The sequence below is a fragment of the Protobothrops mucrosquamatus genome, unplaced genomic scaffold, assembly GCF_001527695.2.
Source record: "Protobothrops mucrosquamatus isolate PMUCROS unplaced genomic scaffold, P.Mucros_1.0 scaffold153, whole genome shotgun sequence".
In the NCBI taxonomy this organism is placed as follows: domain Eukaryota; kingdom Metazoa; phylum Chordata; class Lepidosauria; order Squamata; family Viperidae; genus Protobothrops; species Protobothrops mucrosquamatus.
In genome coordinates, this window is record NW_015386517.1 from 111042 (window position 1) to 131349 (window position 20308).

The following is a 20308-nucleotide window of genomic DNA, read 5'->3' on the forward strand; positions in this document are numbered from 1 at the left end:
TCCCCATCCAGACCCGTACGGCCTCCAGGCAGCGGGCCATCACGTCAAGGGCATCGTTGGGGTGGCCTGGGGTGGAGATGTACAGCTGAGTGTCGTCAGCGTACTGATGGAAATCCACCCCAAAGCCACGAATGATCTCCCCCAGCGGCTTCACATAAATATTGAACAAAAGGGGGGAGAGGACCGACCCCTGAGGCACAAAATAAGCATTAAGAGTAGTAAATATATTAATAACCTCAGGTTAAATTTATAAGTAATTTTATAATTTTGTTTTTATTTTACAAAATAGCTGAGCAAGAGGATATTCAAAAAAGAACTTTCACAAGCTGGGTGAACTCACAGCTAGAAAAGGTAATGGGATGGTGGTGATGTTGATTTTTAAAAAAATATATATGTAAAGTATAATAATGTTTCAGTCCCTTTTATCTGATTAAATATTTGAATCTCAGTAGGAAAAAGTAAACAGAAACAAAGTATTTTCAGAAAATATCAAAACTTGGTGAAATGTCTGAATTGCTTGTGAATTGCTTGTAGGGTATACATATAGGGCAGTGATGGCGAACCTTTTAGAGACCGAGTGCCCAAACTGCAACCCAAAACCCACTTATGCATCGTCGGGTGCCAGGTGGGTGTGGCCCATTGGCTGGGTGTGGCCCATTGGCTGGGCGTGGCTGCAGTGGTAACGGCAAATTGGGTGGGACTAAAAAGTTCAATCAATCAATTCCAACTTTGCAAGATCTTTTTTTTTCCCGTGAGAAGTTGAAATTGACTGATTGAACCTTTTTTTTTTTTTTGCACACGGCGGCGGAGGCCTAAAGCGAAAAGCTTTTATAAAACCCAGCTGAAGGCCTAGGACTGGGGCAACGGCGCGCGTGCCCACAGAGAGGCCTCTGAGTGCCGCCTCTGGCACCATAGGTTTGCCACCACTGATATAGGACATAGAACTGATAGTATCTTTTTTCCACGTGTGTAAAAAAATTGTCAGAGCTGACTGTTAATTAAACCAACATTCTGGATTTATTGGCTTAGTTGGTCATCTTTTACCACTTAAACAGCACTAGATTGAAGTATGACTCAGCACATTTTTGGGTAGCTGCCTTGATGGCACCTCAGCTCAATAGATCCAAGAATGGGCAACCTGTTTTGGCCATTTAGAACAGTGAATGTTTTGCTTGCACTTTCACTAAATTGCTGACATGTCACGAAATGTCTAGTCACAAAATGTCCAGTTATCAGGCTGGTGATATTTGCTCCCAAACAATCCTTGTAGTCTCTTAGGATGGTCCCTATTTTGCAGTAGCTTTGTCTTTTGAAGGGTAGGGAAAGAAGAAGTCCCTGCTAATTTTATTTTTATTTTCAATTTGCCTGTTGACAAATTGATTTATAAATCTGTAAATAAAGAGATGATGGTAAACACTGATGCTTTGTTTTTCAAATTGGCAGATTCTTTACTATCATTATTAGTGCTACTAATTATAAACATTTTTTAAAAAGTACTAAAGTTTCATGGAATACCAAGCCTAGGAAGAAAGTGTTGCTTAACCTATAGTTGACAGTATGACAATAGCCCCATCTGCTAGCAGGTTTTTATGATGATCCAGAGACTAACACACTGAGAACTGGTTGCTAAAGTATTTGTACAAGAGCCCCTTGGGTCGAAAATATGTATTCAATTATGCATATTATTTTGTTGTAATGCACAGTAAAAGCACTGTAGCATATGTAATCAAATATAAATAATTATTCTGCAGCATCCGTCACCTTCTCTTATCTTGGACTTGTATTCAGACATTGGGAAGGGACATGTGCTTTTGGATCTGCTGGAGGTCCTTTCTGCACAACAATTGGTAAGAGTATCATGGTTAACTCAACCAAAAGAATTCATAGAAAGGCTGTGTACATAGGAGTAGTTCTCATGTTTCTCAACAGTCACTTAACCAAATAGCCCAAGTTTCTCAGCTGAGAAAAACATAGATGCATTTCCTAAATCTTTTGTTTACTATTTATTTATTTTATTTATAGCCAGTCTCTATTATTTTTACAAAAAACTTAAGGCAGAGAACATATCCAACACACATTCCTCCTATTTTCCCCACAACAACTTCCCTGTGAGGTTGGGCTGAGAGAGAGAGAGTGACCTAAGGTCACCCAACTGGCTTTCATGGCTAAGGGAGGACTTGAATTCACATTCTCCTGCTTTCTAACCTCATGCCCTAACCACCAGACCAGGGGTTGGCAACCTTGGCTCTTTTATGACTCGTGGACTTCAACTCCCAGAATTCCTGAACCAGCATGGCTCAGCTTGGAAACCTGTCCCTTTCCCCTCAGCATGGCTGGCTCAGGAATTCTGGGAGTTGAAGTCCACGAGTCATAAAAGAGCCAAGGTTGCCTACCCTTGCACTAGACCAAAGTAGCTCCTACAAATATATGCTTCTCCTCAACTAGTTGAAATATCTGAATCACAAAAGCAAATTATGTAAAATGGATAAAGTTCACCAGACTGTTAAACACAGTTTCTTGTTTGTAAGATTTTGTGTTAGTTTATTTTTCAAAATGCAAAGTATTTTGTGCCAAAAGGGTTTAGGATAATAACTGTCTCAGAACATATGTTTGTTTTTCTTCATGTTTCAATTTCCCTCTTCCCTCCTATATAACTCCTTGAAGAGGGTAAGTCCCTTGGGGCAATGAACTTTACTTTCAGTCTTTGTAAAGCATTACACATACTGCACATAGATATTCCTGCAATATTTACAAGAACAGTAGTAGCAGCGTATAAGAGGAAAGAATCAAAGTAGAAAATAACTTCAGAATCCAGCCCTCTGCAAATATAATCTATTATTAGTATACAAATTTCCTTTTATAATTGTCAATTTGTCTTGTAAGATTTCAATCAGGAATATATATTTACAAATAGTGAAACATTGTCACTGTTGATATTGATCAAACTGTTCTTTTTCTGTTTCTTTATATTTTATAGCCACGTGAAAAGGGATCGAACACTTTCCAATGCAGAAGCAACATTGAAAATGCCTTAACCTTCCTGAAGAATAGATCAGTTAGTATTCCAGTTTTGAAAGGGGCCCGAGTTTACTTAGTTGCTAAAGCATTAAATGAATTATTAAATGAATTGTTCAGTATTTATTTCCAGCAATTTCACTATAAAATTAGTTACAGATCTCAGCTATATAAGAACATTTTCCTACATGTGAAGGACATCCAGATTGATTGCTAGGTCTCTGTGATATTTGCATATTTTGTATTTTTATTGTATCTGCTTTTTGCAACAAGCACACATGGTAGTCCTTTTTTGATGCCTGAATCAAAATTGAACAAGTTAGTTGTTACTTTTTCAAGGAAGAGAAGCAAATATTTGTGCCCATCAATAGTTGGATTTGGGGCACTATGTTCTCATCTTAAAACAAGTTTATTTTCTTTCTACACTATTGCAGTTTGTTCCACCACTAACATTGGATCAAGATTGTTATTGTGAAAATCATACACTAAACATTGCAGATTTGCAACACAAGCCAGTATTTCCTATGGGTGTCCTCCAAATGTCCTGGGATTGTAACTCCAAGGATTTTTACTCTTTCAGTTGATTGAGAACTTTGAGAAATAATCTCAGCACATCTGGAGGCTCCTAGTTCATCAAAACAATAAATCCTCCTTTTTTCCAGCTCAAACTTATAAACATCCATGTTGCTGATATCATAGAAGGAAAACCATCCATCGTGCTTGGTCTCATATGGATCATTATATTGCATTTTCATGTAAGTACTAATCAACATAAAGAAAAAGATTTTTCAAATGTTGTTCCAATTAGTGTTTGTCCCACAATTTTAATACAGTAATGACTTTGTCAGTTCTGCTTCTTCTACCACGGCTAAACCAAGAAACTATTTCAAACATGTAACTTGTAATGCAAAATTATGATATTTTTCTTACTGTTTTATTATCTCTGCTTAAATTACAATCTTTTGGCTACATTCAATAATTTTGGGAGGTTATTTATCATATTTTAACATGGCTAGTACAAATTGAAGTTCAAATATTATGTTATTTATACTTGTTACTTGTTGAATGTTTTCCTCCATATGGTTGATAAGGAAAATATTGAATATTTAGTTACAGATTTTTTTCATAGTGTTGAGATGGAATAGTTCCTAGCAGGATACTAAGCTCAAAGTATTGGGTGATTATACTTATTTAATGTGATAGAGAAGCCAAATCCTGCATTACAAATGTGTCTTGTCAAAATTATGGCTAACTAGATTTTTTTTGGTAGTCTTTTTTTTCTGCATGGTTTTTCTGGCTGGAGCAGATCATATCAAAACCAGCCATTTGAGTTAACTCTTTCTTTTAGGTACAGTCAGACATTTTCAAATGCGTCTTTTCTTTCTTTCTGATGCCCATGGATAGATTGAAGAATTAGCCAAGGCTCTTTCTTGTGGATACAGTTATTCATCTCTGGATAGTCCAAGCACTGTGGATTTATCACCAGCAACAAGCCCAACAGCTAGAACTAATGTCAAAGCAAAGGAACGATGGAAGATGTCAGCAAAGAAGGCTGTCCTGCTATGGGCTAAGGAACAGTGTGACAAGTATGTCAGGATAGGAAAATCAGTCTGATCCTATCAGTTATAAATCTGTTCTGTCCCATTTCCGCATTTATTTGCTTATTTTAAACTTTGAGCTGTAGTGTAAATGCAGATCTGAGAAGCAGCTACATCTATATCAGCATATTAGTCTTATGTAGGGACCATTCAGTTTGTGTCAGAATTCACAAAAATTATATTCTTCAAAGACTTCTAAATGCATAATATAGTATTTAAAAGATGTACCTCAACAAGCATATTGAGTTGTATTTTTCAGCTGCTCTTGCTTCATGGAAAGTTCATAGTATGAAATATAACAGTACCTGAAAGTATTTAACACTTATTAAAACCATATTGTAGGACTCAGTGCTAAATCTAAATTAAAAATGTAGAGGAAAAGAGTGATAGATGGAAATAAGGAATAGCAACAGAGGAAGTGAAAGAAGTGTTTCTTTGTATTGCATATTATAAACTGATGTTGGACTGACATTAGAAAGGTGCAATATAGCAGCTCTAGTTCAGAGTTTGCTAGGAATAAATGTACTTTACTACAGATGACTTTAAATAAAGATTATGGGAGGCTTTCCTGATTCCTTCCAGAAATTTTGGTCAACAACTCCAATAAACTCTGCCCGTTATAACTACCTGGAACTTATGGGAGTCAGAATCTAAAACATCTGCTATACATTAGTTGAGGGAAGACTGGATTGAATAAACTCATTATGAGTGCATAATCTAAACATATTGATAGCATGCAGTTTGACTTTATAATGAATGCAGGGTGAGTTGACAGAGGTAATTACAGATTGGTGTTGTAGCATTATAAACAAATCTTTTTTGAGAGGTAGGTGGCTGTCCTTCCAAACTCTTGCATAGTTGTAATCAAACTGATAATAGCTTTTGGGAGATCAAAAGAGTTGGGTAAGTTATGCTGAAACAAATGGGAAGCTGATTTCCTACTGTCCTCTGTGCACAACTGAAGCTCCTCCAATAAGTGCAGCAAATGATGTCTGTGTTTGATCAATGAGCCATTTCATCTTTCTGCGCCCAGGAAACATCACTTTTCATAAATACAACCTATTCTCTACTTGTGTGGAGCTTTCTTAGTTTCAATTCTGTCTTCTGCTTGTGAGGGAAATTATGTGCAGGGTAGGGAGAGCTCCTAAAACTATGAACCCTTGGGATTGTTGGGCTAAGGGGGCTTAGGAAGTGAAGCTAGTATTTGCTGAGTCTCTTTGTGATTCTCTGTCATGCAGACAGAACACAGAACTGATTTCCCATTTTGCAAGGAGCTTTTACTCTTCTAACTAACAAATGTATTTCATTTGCCTAGGATTAATATATGCAGCTAAACAAGAAACCTATCTGATACAAGTAGCATTCCTCCCTTGAACTGCATAGAAAGGAAATGTGCTTTAAGGAACAAATGATGTAACATTTCTTTCAAAATATATTTGAATTATGTCAGTAATCAGTTTATTATGTCATAGAAAATAACTCCCCTTCCTCCAACTTTTAAGTTATACTTTCTCAGAGAGTTTATATTGAAAGTTAGGGCAAGCTATACAGCACCTCCCACATTTGCTATTTTCTTTCTTTAAAAAAAATCTATCCATACATTGGTTAATGGAGCCTCTTTACTTTGGTCTTTAAGCTAAGGGCAGAAGGATTATAGCTAGTTTTAAAACCAGGATGAGGGAAGCAGACTGGTATACAAATTTTTATTTTCTTGTCCAGCATAATATTTCTCCCCCTCTTACTTTAATTTTTCTGTGTTTTTAAATGCTTTTGATCATAGGCATGGGTCTATCAATGTTGCAGATTTCAAATCCAGTTGGAGAAATGGATTGGCTTTCTTAGCCATCATTCATGCATTAAGGCCAGGCCTTGTTGATGTGGAGAAAGCAAAAAAGAGATCAAATAAGGAGAATCTGAGAGAGGCGTTTCAAATTGCAGAGAAGGAACTTAGTATACCCCAGCTACTTGAACCTGAAGGTAACTCATAGATTTTACATGCACTTTAGCTTCAATCTGCTTGGTGTTGAGTTTTGAGCATGTTTAAACCCAGCAGTGCTTACTGTATTATGCTGATTTATTATACCAATTTTGGTCTTGCCTTGCTTTAATTTTATTAATATTAGATTATTGTTAATTATATTGTATTGGAACAGATAAAATGATAAGACTCTTAAAGAAAATCAACATTATGCATATTAAAAGTGGCAATGACAGATACAACCAAACATGTACTTTGCAATTTTCTTTAATATCACTATCAAGCATACATGTCTACATTTCTGTTGAACATGCTATATTGGTCTAATTTATACATAATGTTAAACTAGAATGAATGGTTCATAAATCATGCTAAGTTGAAATCCAGAAAAAAATAATGTATGTGTCGACTGGACAATTTTGAAACCCAACACTAACACAATTATGGGCAGTGCAGATCTAATCAGTAATATACATAGTGGATTGAATTATTAGAAGTTTGTACTTGGGAATATATTCAAATCTCTTGGCATTCCACAGATGTTGATGTCAGCAGTCCAGATGAAAAATCCATCATGACTTATGTGGCTCAGTTTCTCCAGTATTTTAAAAGTTTACCTGTGACTGAAGATAGAATGCAGGTACAGTATGTGACATCTAAAGCTCTAGAACATGTTTTATACTTTTTTTTGCATCCTGTTTTTACAATTTTATCTATGAATGTTCTTTATAGAAAATCCATGCCGTGATAAATTTTATTGTTCAGAATTTGATTAGATCTGCAGCTAGTTCAGGTAGAATATACACTGATAATTAATGTTGCTTAAGATTATGATCTTGTTACATATATAATGCTAAATCATTTCTTTAAAATCATGACATTAAAACAAGTAATATGTGTTAATGTGATAATGGTTTGGTTCATACATTACACTAAATTAATACAAATAGTTTATATGATGGCTTAGGAGTCTGGGTGGCACAGTGGTTAGAATGCAGCATTGCAGGCAAACTCTGCCCACAGTCTGGAGTTTGATCCTGATGGGGCTTAAGGTTCATTCTGTCTTCCATTCTTCCATGGTTGTAAAATGAAGGCCCAGATTGTTGGGGGCAATATGTTGACTTTGTAAACCATCCAGAGAGTGCTGTGAAGTTCTATGGGGCGGTATATAAGTCTAAGTGCTATTGCTATTACTATAGTGCAATATGTGAATACAGCCAGTTTGATATATTCTGGACACTATATCACATGCTAAACAGTGGTTTATTTTAGCCATGTTTATTGGTTGAGGCATAGGGGTCTCAGTCACAGATGATGCTGAATTATGCTGTAAACACTCAATGTTTGGGGTCAAACAAATTGCTGAGCTAAAACTAAACAAGTCATATGAATTAGAAGCAAATATATTTCACAGTTGTTCGCAAAATAGTCTATGAAGGACAAGATCTCTGGGAATAAGATTAACAAAACACTATTTTCTGTAACAATGCAAACAGGAGTATCCGTGCAATATATACATTTTTTGTTCTGCTTTTTAGGGAAAAAGAAAAGAGACCTTGAGCTGGCTCAATGCACAGGAATGTAAGTTAACAAAGTTGCTGACTGAGCTAGAGAATGCATCCTTCTACAAGAAGTTTGAAGTAAGTAACTTTGTAAATGTATCCTTTGGAGGATACATTACTGTTTATTACAAGAAATATCAAATGTTAACAACTGAGCCCTTTTTGGTAACTTTTTATGAAATGAAGATTTCGGATTTTGCTTTCTGTGCTCTTTTTAGACATGGTTACATTTTGTGACAGCAAACTGTGATTCAGGCCACATATAGGGAGGACAATTAATCAGTGGAACAGCGTGCCTTCAGAAATCGTGGGCGCTCCATCACTGGAGGTTTTTAAGAAGAGACTAGACAGTCACTTGTCTGAAATCATATAGGGCAGGGGTCCCCAACCCCCAGTCCGTGGACTGGTACTGGGCCGCGGCATGCCAGCAACCGGTCCGTGCAAACAAGCGAAGCCCCATCCGTGGGATACAGGCAGCACCTAAAACCACGCACTCTCCGGTCCGCGGAAAAAGCTCTCTCCACGGAACCGGTCCTTGGTGCCCAAAAGGTTGGGGACCTCTGGTATAGGGTCTCCTGCTTGAGCAGGGGGTTGGACTAGAAGACCTCCAAGGGTCTTCAACTCTATTCTGATTGAAAAGAAGGTATCAGCCTTAGCAAAGGGCTGGCTTTGCATGCTGCCATTCCTTCTCTACTTTTTATGCAGCTCAAAATAGGACCTAATCAAAATAAAATTTGATTAATGACCATATGTTTATGAATAGGAAGCATAAAATTATTATTTAAAATGTTAATTTAAAGTGTTAATGACCTTAAGAGTATTACCCATAATTACTCTTTTTTAAAAAAAAATAGGAGCTTTTCCCAGTCATTATGAAGATAGGAAAATTTTCCCTTCTGTGCCAGTCTTATTTCTGAAGTGGAAAGCTATGAAAAGCAGTCGGGCACAAACTAGCTATTGATGAACAGATTGTTTAATATTAATGTATTTAGTCCCCTTTTAGAAACACTTAAGTTCATCATTGTCACAGTAAATCCATGACTATCTTAGCTACTACATCTCTGGTGTTATTGAAGAAGCCAATCATAATTGTATAAAAATATTAAAACAAAATAAGCCATGGTATAAAAAACTTATCTGTTGTCAGGAAGTTGATAAAAATTCAGACTATTGAGAGGAATCAGACTGAAATTTTGTTACTTAGTTTTCTGTTCCAATAATGGCCAAACAGAATAGATAGACATGGCCTATGTTTATGCAACGTGATTTATCAAATTACCTTAAAATCTAACACAAGTAGTCCTCGACTTACGATCATTTATTTAGTGACCATTCAAAGTTACAATGGCTCTGAAAAAAATGACTTAGGACCATTTTTCACACAACCATTGCAGAGTCCCACGGTCATGTGTTCAGCATTTGTATACTTGGCAACTGGCATGTATTTATGATGGTTGCAGTGTCCCAGGATTGCAACCTTCTGACAAGCAAAGTCACTGGGAAAGTCAGATACATGTAAAAACTGTGTTACTAACTTAACAACTGCAGTGATTCACTTAACAGCTGTGTCAAGAAACGTTGTAAAATGGAGCAAAACTCACTTAACAAATGTCTTGCTTAGCAACAGAAATTTTGGTCAAAGGATTGTGGTCACGTTATCAAGGATTATTTGTAGTGGTATTAAAACAACTAGTGAGTGATTTTAAGCTTGGTTAGTTTTTGTGGAATAAGCTGTTGTTTGAATCTTATTTCATTTTGCATATAATTTTAGTGTGCAAATTATTTATTAAATGTATAAGCAGCCCAACTCCCAGATATAGAAACTTTGTAAAAGATATAATTAGGTTAATTTCATGATATGAATATTCTGTTGTTCACTTGAGCATCTTTTATTCAGAGATAAAGTATCCTTGTACCAGTGCCATTTAAATACTATGTTCTATGTCCCTAATTCTTTTAAGTATCTAACACGGAATATATTGACTGCACTTATGGTTTTAAATATCAATTTAAATCCTTAGGCAGTGCTATCATTTACAGAAGCATTTAATGAAGAAAAAAAGGCCTTCATTCCCATTCTGGAATCTAAAAGAAAAGGGTCAGAGCTGAATGAAGATTACTCGGAGATGAAGGAAGCATGGGATAACCTATTGTATCAGGTCATTAGGATATTTAAAGGCATTTGCATTTATTTTGTTGTTGTAAAAGATTTCTTGCTCATGCATTTGAACATCTGGCTTTCATGAGAACACATTTCCTGCCACACAAATATGAAGCAAAGATGGGAGCAATATAATATTTGCCAGACAAAGGGGTAACATATCTGCTCAAACAGAACAATGGTTCCAATATGCTGGTACATTTTTGTGACATAAAGTATGAATAGTTGAAGGGGAAACTTCTTAACAGTGGGAACAATTAACCAGTGGAACAGCTTGCCTTCAGAAATTGTGGGTGCTTCATCACTGGAGGTTTTTAAGAAGAGACTGGACAGCCACTTGTATGAAATGGTATAAGCGCAGGGGTAGTCAACCTTGGCTCTTTTATGACTCGTGGACTTCAACTCCCAGAATTCCTGAGCCAGCACAGCTGGCTCAGGAATTCTGGGAGTTGAAGTCCACAAGTCTTAAAAGAGCCAAGGTTGACTACCCCTGGAAGGTCTCCTGCTTAAGCAGGGGTTGAATTACAAAACCTCCAAGGTCCCTTTCGGTTCTATTCTGATTAAGCAATATGCTGGTATATTTTTGTGATATAAAGTATGAACAGTTGAAGAATCAACATGAATGGCATTTCTCTGATCTATTTGTCTAGATGAATGAATGGAAAGCAAAGCTGGACAATATGTTACCTCCACCTCTAGATGCCACTGAAGCATGGCTCAAAGAAACAGAGCAGCATCTGGCACACAATCTACCTGTTTCTCAAGATCATTTGAAAGCAACAGCTGCCCTTGAAGAAAAATTGAGAGCTGTTCAGGTTGGTTAAGGAAAGTAACTTTTTATGTATTTACTGATTAAATTTATTTGCCTCTCATCTCGTGGGCAGCTTATAGCATAATAAACATAATAATAATAAACAAGAGCCACAGAAGAGAAGGCTCTTCTCCTAGACCCCACCAGCCAAAATTCCTTTTACTAATATGCATTAGTAAAATATATCATCCTCTTATATATATGCCTTGCTTAAAGCAAGCATCAGGGCATTTTAACACTGTAATACAATCAGCAGTGCCTTTTATTTGGGGAACTGTGAATAATATTGAGGAAAAAAGGACCACAAGCGTATATCTGGTTCACTATATAATAGAATAAGAATCTAAACTATCAAGTAAATCCAACTTACATGAACCATTTTTGTAAGCTTCCTACATTCACCTCAAAGAGTGAGATGGGTGGTATATAAATATAATAAATAAGACAAATCAGCTAAATGTGGTTAACTTCAAATGAATAAGCATGCATTTCTATTGCAGTTCATCTGCTAGTATATACAGTTTTAGGATGCATTGCATGACTTTGATAGATTTGGGGTTGCTTTTCAAATGATTGGTTGAACTCACATATTGAGATAAGCCAAAACTCTTGACATTTCCCACATTCTTTATGCTGGATCAGACATAGTAAAACATTTAAACAATGACTTCATTCAGCCTTTTAGTGCTATTGAGTGTAACATGTAAAGCAGGGGTGTCAAACTCGCAATGTCACATGACATGTCGCGACGTATTGTGACTTTTTTGCCATTGCCGGCAATGGGGCGGGCGCGGTTTCGCCATGACACATCCTGCCCACGGGCCGGCAGTTTGACACCCCTGATATAAAGGGTGACCAAATCTAGCATTGCTTTGAATATTATCTCTGTGGGTAAATGCAACACCAGGCATACTCACCAGGCATACTCACTGGGCTCTGCTGGGTTTTGGTGGGGCTTTTGGCAGTTGCCCAAGAATTACAGCAGCCAATAATATATCTCAGGGTGCACTATAATATAAAGTAAAATAAAAAGCAATGTAATATTCAGCTATGTAACCTCATATTGTTCAGTAACAATATGGTCAGCTCTTTAAGTAAAGAAAGATGCAATATTTCAGGATCTGTCTTTATAACCATTCTATAAACTATTCCATAATTACTTAATGATATTTTTCTTTGAGAAATTTATTAGCCTTTTGCTATCCCTTTTAAAAAATGCTAGGAAAATAAATGCATATACAGTATAAATGATGCTTTAATTGTAAGACATTTGTGAATAGTGCTTCTGCTTTTTAGAATTTGATGGAAAGTTTTCAACAACATTTGGAAACCCTACAGTCCTTTGACAATAGAGATAATGCTGGAATGCTGCTAGTTCCAGCTCAGAAGCTGGAAGAAATGAGAAAAAGGTTTGTGATGTCAAATTCCTCCTTCAATTGTTGCATTCAGCTAAATATAATTGTATTCTCATCAAATTTAGTAGCCTAATTGCAGACTGATGGTGGGCATCTTTGCTGCTCTTATTGACACTCATACGCATTTCCCACAACCTGATATCTTCCAGATGTGATATATTTATTAGATTGGGGAATTTATTCAATCCCAGGATCTGATTTTCCTTGTAGGCAAGTTGTGTGGTCTTATTCTCCTCATGATCAAGAAAGCATGTTTTTAAGCCGTGCTTGTGGTTTCTCTGAAAGTACTACCTGGACTACAGTGAGTGGATTGGTATAACATGCTTAACTTGTTTTGGGGGTTTATATAACCTATTGTAATATAAACTAATTCAATAGTCTGAATTTTCACCAAACAAAGTTAAAACTAATTAACTAAGTTTAAAACAAATTAAGCTCACCAGGAATGTGGGCAAACATAGCCAATGGTGCTCTAAAGCGGTTCTCAACCTTTTTAATGCCGCGACCCCAACCGGTTGTAAGTCGAGGACTAAACCGGTCGTAAGTCGAGGACTAAACCGGTCGTAAGTCGAGGACTAAACCGGTCGTAAGTCAAGGACTACCCAACCAGTCGTAAGTCGAGGACTTTCCCTGCCCGGGAGCGCCGCGCATGCGTGGTTCTGCCCCCTGCGCCGGCCGAGGCGTAGCTGGCAAGCGGCAGAGACAGAGCAGGCCGACCACCAGCTGGCCCAGCTCAAGGGAGGTAAGGCACCCGCCAGAAAAGGGGGAAAAAAATGGCGGACAGCCTTGCTTGGCGACCCCCGTGAAATGGTCGATCGACCCCAAATGGGGTCCCGACCCACAGGTTGAGAACCACTGCTCTAAAGGATCTGATTAAGCACCTGTACTTTGTGCAAATCCAACTAATAGAAAGCAAAATGTAGATGGACACCAGGCCTGATTCAACACAGCTCTTCCTACATTCTTTGTTTCTGGAAATAATGCCAATTTCCTGACTTTTGTCATTCATATTTTTGTATCCAGTTTATAAATATATGAAGCTATTTAATTCTGAACCAGACTGTTGATCCATCTGGTTCAATGTTCCTTATATTAATTGCCATGGGTCTTTTAAAGTCCTCCAATACTTCATGTAGTTATTAAAGTCTTGGCTGGGTCCTGTAGGCTCTCCAGCATTTGTGCACTTTCTTCTGCTCTTCAGCTGTATTCTTTCATTCCTGCACTACCATGATCATATCACAGCATTTCCTTTTTAAAAAAAATATTTTATTAATTTTTTATAATTACAAATCTTTAGTGCTTAGTAAACAATGTGTTGCCTGGGTCCACATATATTAAATTTAATAATAATACAACTTTCATTCCTACTCTCTACTCCGTTTTTCTAGCCTTTGTAAGAAGTATCCCATGTTTGAAAGTATTCTGTATCTTCTTTTCCTTTCATTTTCAATGTGAGCTTGTCCATTTCCCACAGTCCAGAATTTTCTTAATTATGTCTTCTTTGGCTGGTGTTTCTTCATTTTTCCAATACTGTGCAAATGTAATTCTCACTGCTGTTAGTACATGTAATATTAAATATACACGTTCTTTATAATAGTTTCCTGTAATTATACCTAAAAGAAATAGTTCCGGCTTAAAGTCTACATGTTTTCTTAACATTTTCTCTAGTCACATATGTATTTTTGACCAGAATTCTTTTGCTTTAAAGTATGTCCACCAAAGTTGGTAGTACATGCTTGGCTTTTGCCTACATTTCCAACAGTTGCTAGACATGTTTTAAACATTTTTGCTAACTTTGCAGGTGGTAAATGCCATCTATAAAACATTTTATATACATTTTCTTTATAGGTAGCTGCCCTTGTTATTTTATAGTTTCTTTCCCACAAGTTTTGCCATTTTTCTTTTCTTTTTTAAACAATGTATTTTATTGATTTTTTACAATAACAATCTTTGGTACTTAGTAAACAACATGTCTGGGTTCATACATTTTAAAAAAATCAATAATAATTAATTTCTATAATTCCGTAATCAATATACTAATTAATAGTATGTTTCTTTGATCTTCCCTTCTTCCAATGGTATTCTTCTTTGTCAACATTAGATAAATATAATTCTTAATATTTTCAATGCATACAAGGTTGGATATAAACATTTTTTTGTGCTTGTACAAATAACAATGACATCCATATATAACATCTTTTCTAATTAACTTATGTTTCAATCGTATTTGTAAAAGTCATCTTGTTAAGTCACTATGTATTTTCAAAATTCTTATTTAAGCTTGATTTCCCCTCAGTATTCAAATCATTTTTCTTGGTCATAATTCTCTCAAACGTTTTGCCATTTTTCTAACTCTACATTGTGCCCAAAGTTTTTTGACCAAGTTATCATTGTTTCTTTGATTTCTTCATCTTTCATCTTCAGGTTTAACAAAAATGTATAAAGTTTTTAAATCAATAGTATCTGGTCAAACACTATCTGGTCTTTATAAAAACCATAGTTTTGGCATCTTTCTCATATCACATTTGCATTTGCAAGTGTGGCCACCATGATAGCTCAGTGCCCTTTTCTTTCAGTTCTTTTTTTTTTTTTTAAATAAATTTTTATTATTTTTCATTTAAAAAGACAGAAACATACCGTAAATATTTTATCACAATATCAACCAAAGAGAATAAAACTAAACAAAACATTCATGGACGTGCCCGGTGTCCCCCTCCCGCACCACCCTCTTCCACTTACCACTCCTTCCTCCTCCCATTCTACCACCACTCCTCCTTCCTCCCTCTTTCCTACTTTCCTTCCTCACTCAACCATCCCATCTTGTGCAGTTGGGGTATCACCGGGCACCTCCTTAAAAAATCATACATATAAATCTATAATACAAACCTACCCTTTTCCCCCCCCCCCCCCCCCCCGGACTTCCCAAAGCTAATCTAGGAAATAAACACACAATAATCCAAATCTATTCAAAACTACTCCTTATTACTCTTTTCTTTCAGTTCTTGTTTAATTTGTAGTTTCCCTTCAGTATTCAAAATATCTCTATAAGTTACAAATTTCTCATAATTAATTAAATTTGAGTGCACAAATACTTCCATTGTTGAGATCCATCCTGGTATTTTCATATAAATTTTCATTTTTATCTTTTCCCATGTTAAAAGCAAAGTATTTCTTACATAGTGATTTTGAAAGTACTTATGGATTTTGTTCTTTCTATCCGAGTTGTAAGTTGTGTCCTTCAAAGTATAGTAATTTTTTGAGATCACAGCATTTCCTGTTCCCAGTTCAACCTAATACATCTGTACAGATTGGTAATAAAAACAGATCAACTTATTTAGCTGGTAAAAAGCTGTCCATTTTTCTAGATCACAGCATGTCTTGTGGAGTGCAGATCAGGCTCATTGGTTTTGTCTTACATTTTATAGACAAGATGTTGGGTTTATTTTCAGGTTCAGCAAAATTCAACTTGAACATTTCAGCTTTATTGTGGAATACTACTGCTCATCCAGCTCAGCTGTCTTCAACGAACTGACATCTAAACTGAACATCTGGCATATCAAGTTTGGAACCAAGGAGTCTGTGGAGTTATTGCTATTAGATTGGCATGTAAGCATTATAGTTGCTTCTTGGATAGTTGTGCAGAAGAGACTAAAGAGTTAAATCAAAGGCACCCATACAGATTTTGTACATACTATTTATTCATTTTAATCTTATTAAATTTTTTATCCCACCTTTATTACTTTTATAATTAACTCAAGGCAGTGAACATAAATAATACTTCTTCCACCTCCTATTTCCCCCATAACAACAACCCTGTGAGGTGGGTTGGGCTGAGAGAAAGAGTGACTGGCCCAAAGTCACCCAGTTGGCTTTCATGCATAAGGCAGGACTAGAACTCACAGTCCCCTGGTTTCTAGGCCAGCACTTTAACCAGCAAGTAATTTTCATCCAAATATGCATTATGGAATTAGCATGTTATAAGTGCCATATTTTAGCTGCAGTTGTAAATAAGTAATATATATATTGTCAAGGCCTTTTATAGATATGACAAACTCCTTCTCAGCAATGCATCTCCCAGCAGACCCAAGAAGTTCAGATAAGTACATTCATTGCAGAGTATTACAAACCCATATGAACAAATCAATGCAGCATCTAGCAGTCTACAGGAATCCTGCCTTATATAGTATGAACTGGTCTAAGCTTTAAATACTGGGCTCCTTCCTCCTCCCTTTTCAAGTTACAGCTTTTGAACTGCTTGCTTTTTGTCCTTGAACACGGGTGTCAAACTCAGTCGCGTCACGTGATGTATTGCGATGTTTTTTGCCTTTGCGGAACCGGGGTGGGCGTGGCCTATCCATGATACATCTGGCCCGTGGGCCGCCAATTTGACAACCCTGTCCTGGAAGGTTTCAACTATCTCTCCCATTTAAAAATTGCTTTTTTTGCATCAGAAATTCCCATCATATCAGTCTTAATTCTTATATGAACGTCCAGCAGATGTCAGTGTAAATCTACAAACATTTAATAAGAGGCCTGAGAAAAACCATGATTTGTTTCTCCAAGAAGGAAGGAAGACTTGCCAAATGTTGTAAGGTCTAAACCTTGACAGTGTTGTTGGTGATTTAAGAGGCAGAAAAGACTATTCACTCTTGAACTGCTTGTACAAAGTCCTGTTGTTCTTAAAAAACTGTTTGTTAAATTTCAGTTGAGATCATCTGTTCCAGGACTGTCAGATATTTCAAAATTAATACATAGTACAAACTGTCCTGGATGAGGTTTTTTTTTGTTTCTTTCATCATGTTATTCTCATGGACATTTTAATTATTAAAATTCTTTCTCACCCTCCTCCACCTCCGCAGATTCCTTGCTTTTACCCCTTACTTTGTCTCTGTTTCATCTGATCCACATAAAATCAGAGAATCTGTAAATCTCAAATTGAATTACTTCTAATTCTCTACAATGGCAAACATTTCTTAAACAAATGTGTTATTTTATTTTGGGGCAGAATTTTGTTGAAGAAAATGGTTTTCTTAGTCAACTAGACACTGCATTGCAAGCATGTGAAGCACAGAAGAACAAAATGATACAGACTCCTAATTTGGGTAAGAATTCATAAACATCACAGTGGTTCTGTCCATTCATTCCCTTGATTTTCAGTGCTTGGTCTGTGAGGATTATTGTTACAGAGCCAGAATCGCAAAACCCATGAATTACAACAATGCATTTAAAGAACTTTAAGATTTAAGGGCATATAAAATTGGGAGAGGGGGAACTGTTAGAGGACATATTTTCCTTCTTGAAAACAGTCTTAAAGAATGAAGTGTGTTCATTGCGTATTGAATAGCGAATATTGGCTAGAGACAGAGCAAAGGAAGTGTAAGGAACTAACTAGTCCTCAATGGCACCACATCCACATGGAAAGAAATAAGCAGTGGGATATCACAAGGTTCCGTGTTAGGCCCAGTACTCTTCAATATCTTCATCAATGACTTAGATGAGGGAATTAATTAGGAACTCATCAGATTTGCAGATGACACCAAACTGACAGGAGCAGCCAACACCTCAGAAGACAAACTGAGGATCCAAAAAGATCTTGACAAACTTGAGCAATGAGCCCTATCCAACAAAATGAGTTTCAATGTGGAGAAAAGCAAAGTTTTACATTTAGGCAGGAAAAATCAAAGATACAAGTATAGATTGGGCGAGACCTGGCTTAAAACTAGTAACTGTGAGAGGGACCTTGGAGTCTTAGTGGATGATCACTTGACTATGAACCAGCAGTGTGCAGCAGCAACCAAAAAAGCTAATACAATCCTGGGTTGTATAAACAGAGGCATAGAATCAAGATCATGCAAAGTATTAGTACCGCTTTATAAAACCCTAGTAAGACCACATCTGGAATACTGCAGCCACTTTTGGTCACCATATCACAAAAAAGATGTTGAGAGTTTGGAAAAAATTCAGAGAAGAGCAGCTAAGATGATCAAAGGCCTGGAGACTAAAACATACGAAGAACGGCTGCAGGACTTGGGTTTGGCTAGTCTAAAGAAAAGAAGAAATATGGGAGACATGATAGCAGTATTCCAATATTTGAGGGGCTGCCACAAAGAAGAGGGGGTCACATTATTCACCAAAGCACCAGAGGGCAGGACAAGAACAATGGTTGGAAACTGATCAAAGAGAGAAGCAACCTGGAATTAAAGAGAAACTTCCTGACAGTGAGGACAATTAACCAGTGGAATAGCTTGCCCCCAGAAATCGTGGATGCTCCATCACTGGAGATTTTTAAAAAGAGGCTAGACAGTCACTTGTCTGAGATGGTATAGGTTCTCCTGCTTGAGCAATGGGCTGGATTAGAAGACCTCCAAAGTCCTTTCCAGCTTTATTCTATTCTATATTCTAATGGAATAGCTAGGACATCCATTTGTTACACTGTCATGAGATCTTTGGGCTTGTCCTCACTAAAATACAAATTTAGCTTTTCAAAAAGATGACCCCCATCTTCTCCCAAGTGTTCTTGTTTTCAGTATAAAGTGATTTCTTTTGTTGTTGTAGCAGTAATAAGCATTTAATGAAAGCAATTTATGGAGCCCCAAAATATATTCAATATTTTCCTGAGAACAAGGGAATGTACAACCTGCCTTGGAAGTGGGAAGAATTCCTAAATTCTTAAGGAAGGATTTTCAGGAAAAATTACTAAATAACGCCACATGGTTTTGTTTGGTGTAAGATAGGGAAGAAACACTGACAAGTTTCCTGAATGCCTGTTTCTTGAATTTGCTTACCTGTGACTGGTACCCTAAGAACCACTAAGCTGTATTAATAAGATTTGATTCATCTATAAGGTAGCTATTTGGGACAGAAGAAACATTATATTGTGTACCTATTATTCCCTTGTTAGTAGATATGTAAGTGCTTTCCATCTTATGGGAGCCTACAAAAGAATGGTTTTGAATGGCAAGATGAACTGAGACAATTTCATTAAATATAGGCTGAAGGCTTGATCCTTATGGCAAATTTACTTAACTGCAGTTCATTTATATACATAATGCAAGAAATGAGTTATAATTGTATGTTAAATATGGATTGAGTCTCATCCCAATGACATATTTATTTACCTTGTGCAAGTTGTTCTCTTTCAGTCTTGATTTCTGATCTGTAAAAGCTGCTTACAGCTTCTGGTTGTATAAAATGAACCAGGGAGGTCTTTGTAAACAACTGTAGAAATGGTTAATGATGTTATTATTTTAAAACATTTTAGAAATTGATCCTGAAGAAACAATCAAATTGTTTAAGATGACAGAAGTTCAGATTTCCAAGTGCAGAGAGTACATTAACAATGTGAACGATACCTTAAAAAAAGTTTTATCATCTTGGGCCATCTATATGGAGAACATCCAATTGCTAAAATCTTGGCTGGAAGAGACTCGAAAAGACCATCTTAAGAAGGTATGTTTATTTTTTTCCACAGTTATTGAAATTGTTTTGTAAATTATGGATGCACCATAAACATCTTATGAATTTTAACATGGTCCTTTAGATATCCCCAGAAACTTTGGCAGCTTGGAATTCACGGCATGGTTCCTTGAACGAAGCTGGAAACTTTTTGATTGAATCCAGCAATGCAGAAGTGGGATCAGCTGTTTCTGGAGAATTGAAAAAATTGAACAGAAAATGGGCTAAGCTTATAAAGAAGACAAAGTTTGTGAGTGGACATAAATACTTTACTTTCCTAATTTGATCAAATCATATTTTAAAGTACTGTGCG

General features: G+C 36.5%; 1 protein-coding gene across 1 annotated transcript in view; it reads left to right on the top strand.

Moving 5' to 3' along the window:
• SYNE2 (spectrin repeat containing nuclear envelope protein 2) overlaps positions 1 to 20308 on the top strand; it is a 211399-nt gene that overhangs the window by 25346 nt on the left and 165745 nt on the right. Inside the window, exons 2-16 of the mRNA XM_015813323.1 lie at positions 290 to 351; positions 1752 to 1847; positions 2978 to 3055; positions 3678 to 3770; positions 4420 to 4601; positions 6394 to 6590; positions 7131 to 7231; positions 8130 to 8231; positions 10175 to 10312; positions 10965 to 11129; positions 12422 to 12534; positions 15990 to 16146; positions 17546 to 17642; positions 19802 to 19989; positions 20081 to 20245. Coding sequence (XP_015668809.1) covers positions 290 to 351; positions 1752 to 1847; positions 2978 to 3055; positions 3678 to 3770; positions 4420 to 4601; positions 6394 to 6590; positions 7131 to 7231; positions 8130 to 8231; positions 10175 to 10312; positions 10965 to 11129; positions 12422 to 12534; positions 15990 to 16146; positions 17546 to 17642; positions 19802 to 19989; positions 20081 to 20245 — 1934 coding nt within the window. The remainder of the gene's footprint in view (positions 1 to 289; positions 352 to 1751; positions 1848 to 2977; positions 3056 to 3677; positions 3771 to 4419; positions 4602 to 6393; positions 6591 to 7130; positions 7232 to 8129; positions 8232 to 10174; positions 10313 to 10964; positions 11130 to 12421; positions 12535 to 15989; positions 16147 to 17545; positions 17643 to 19801; positions 19990 to 20080; positions 20246 to 20308) is intronic.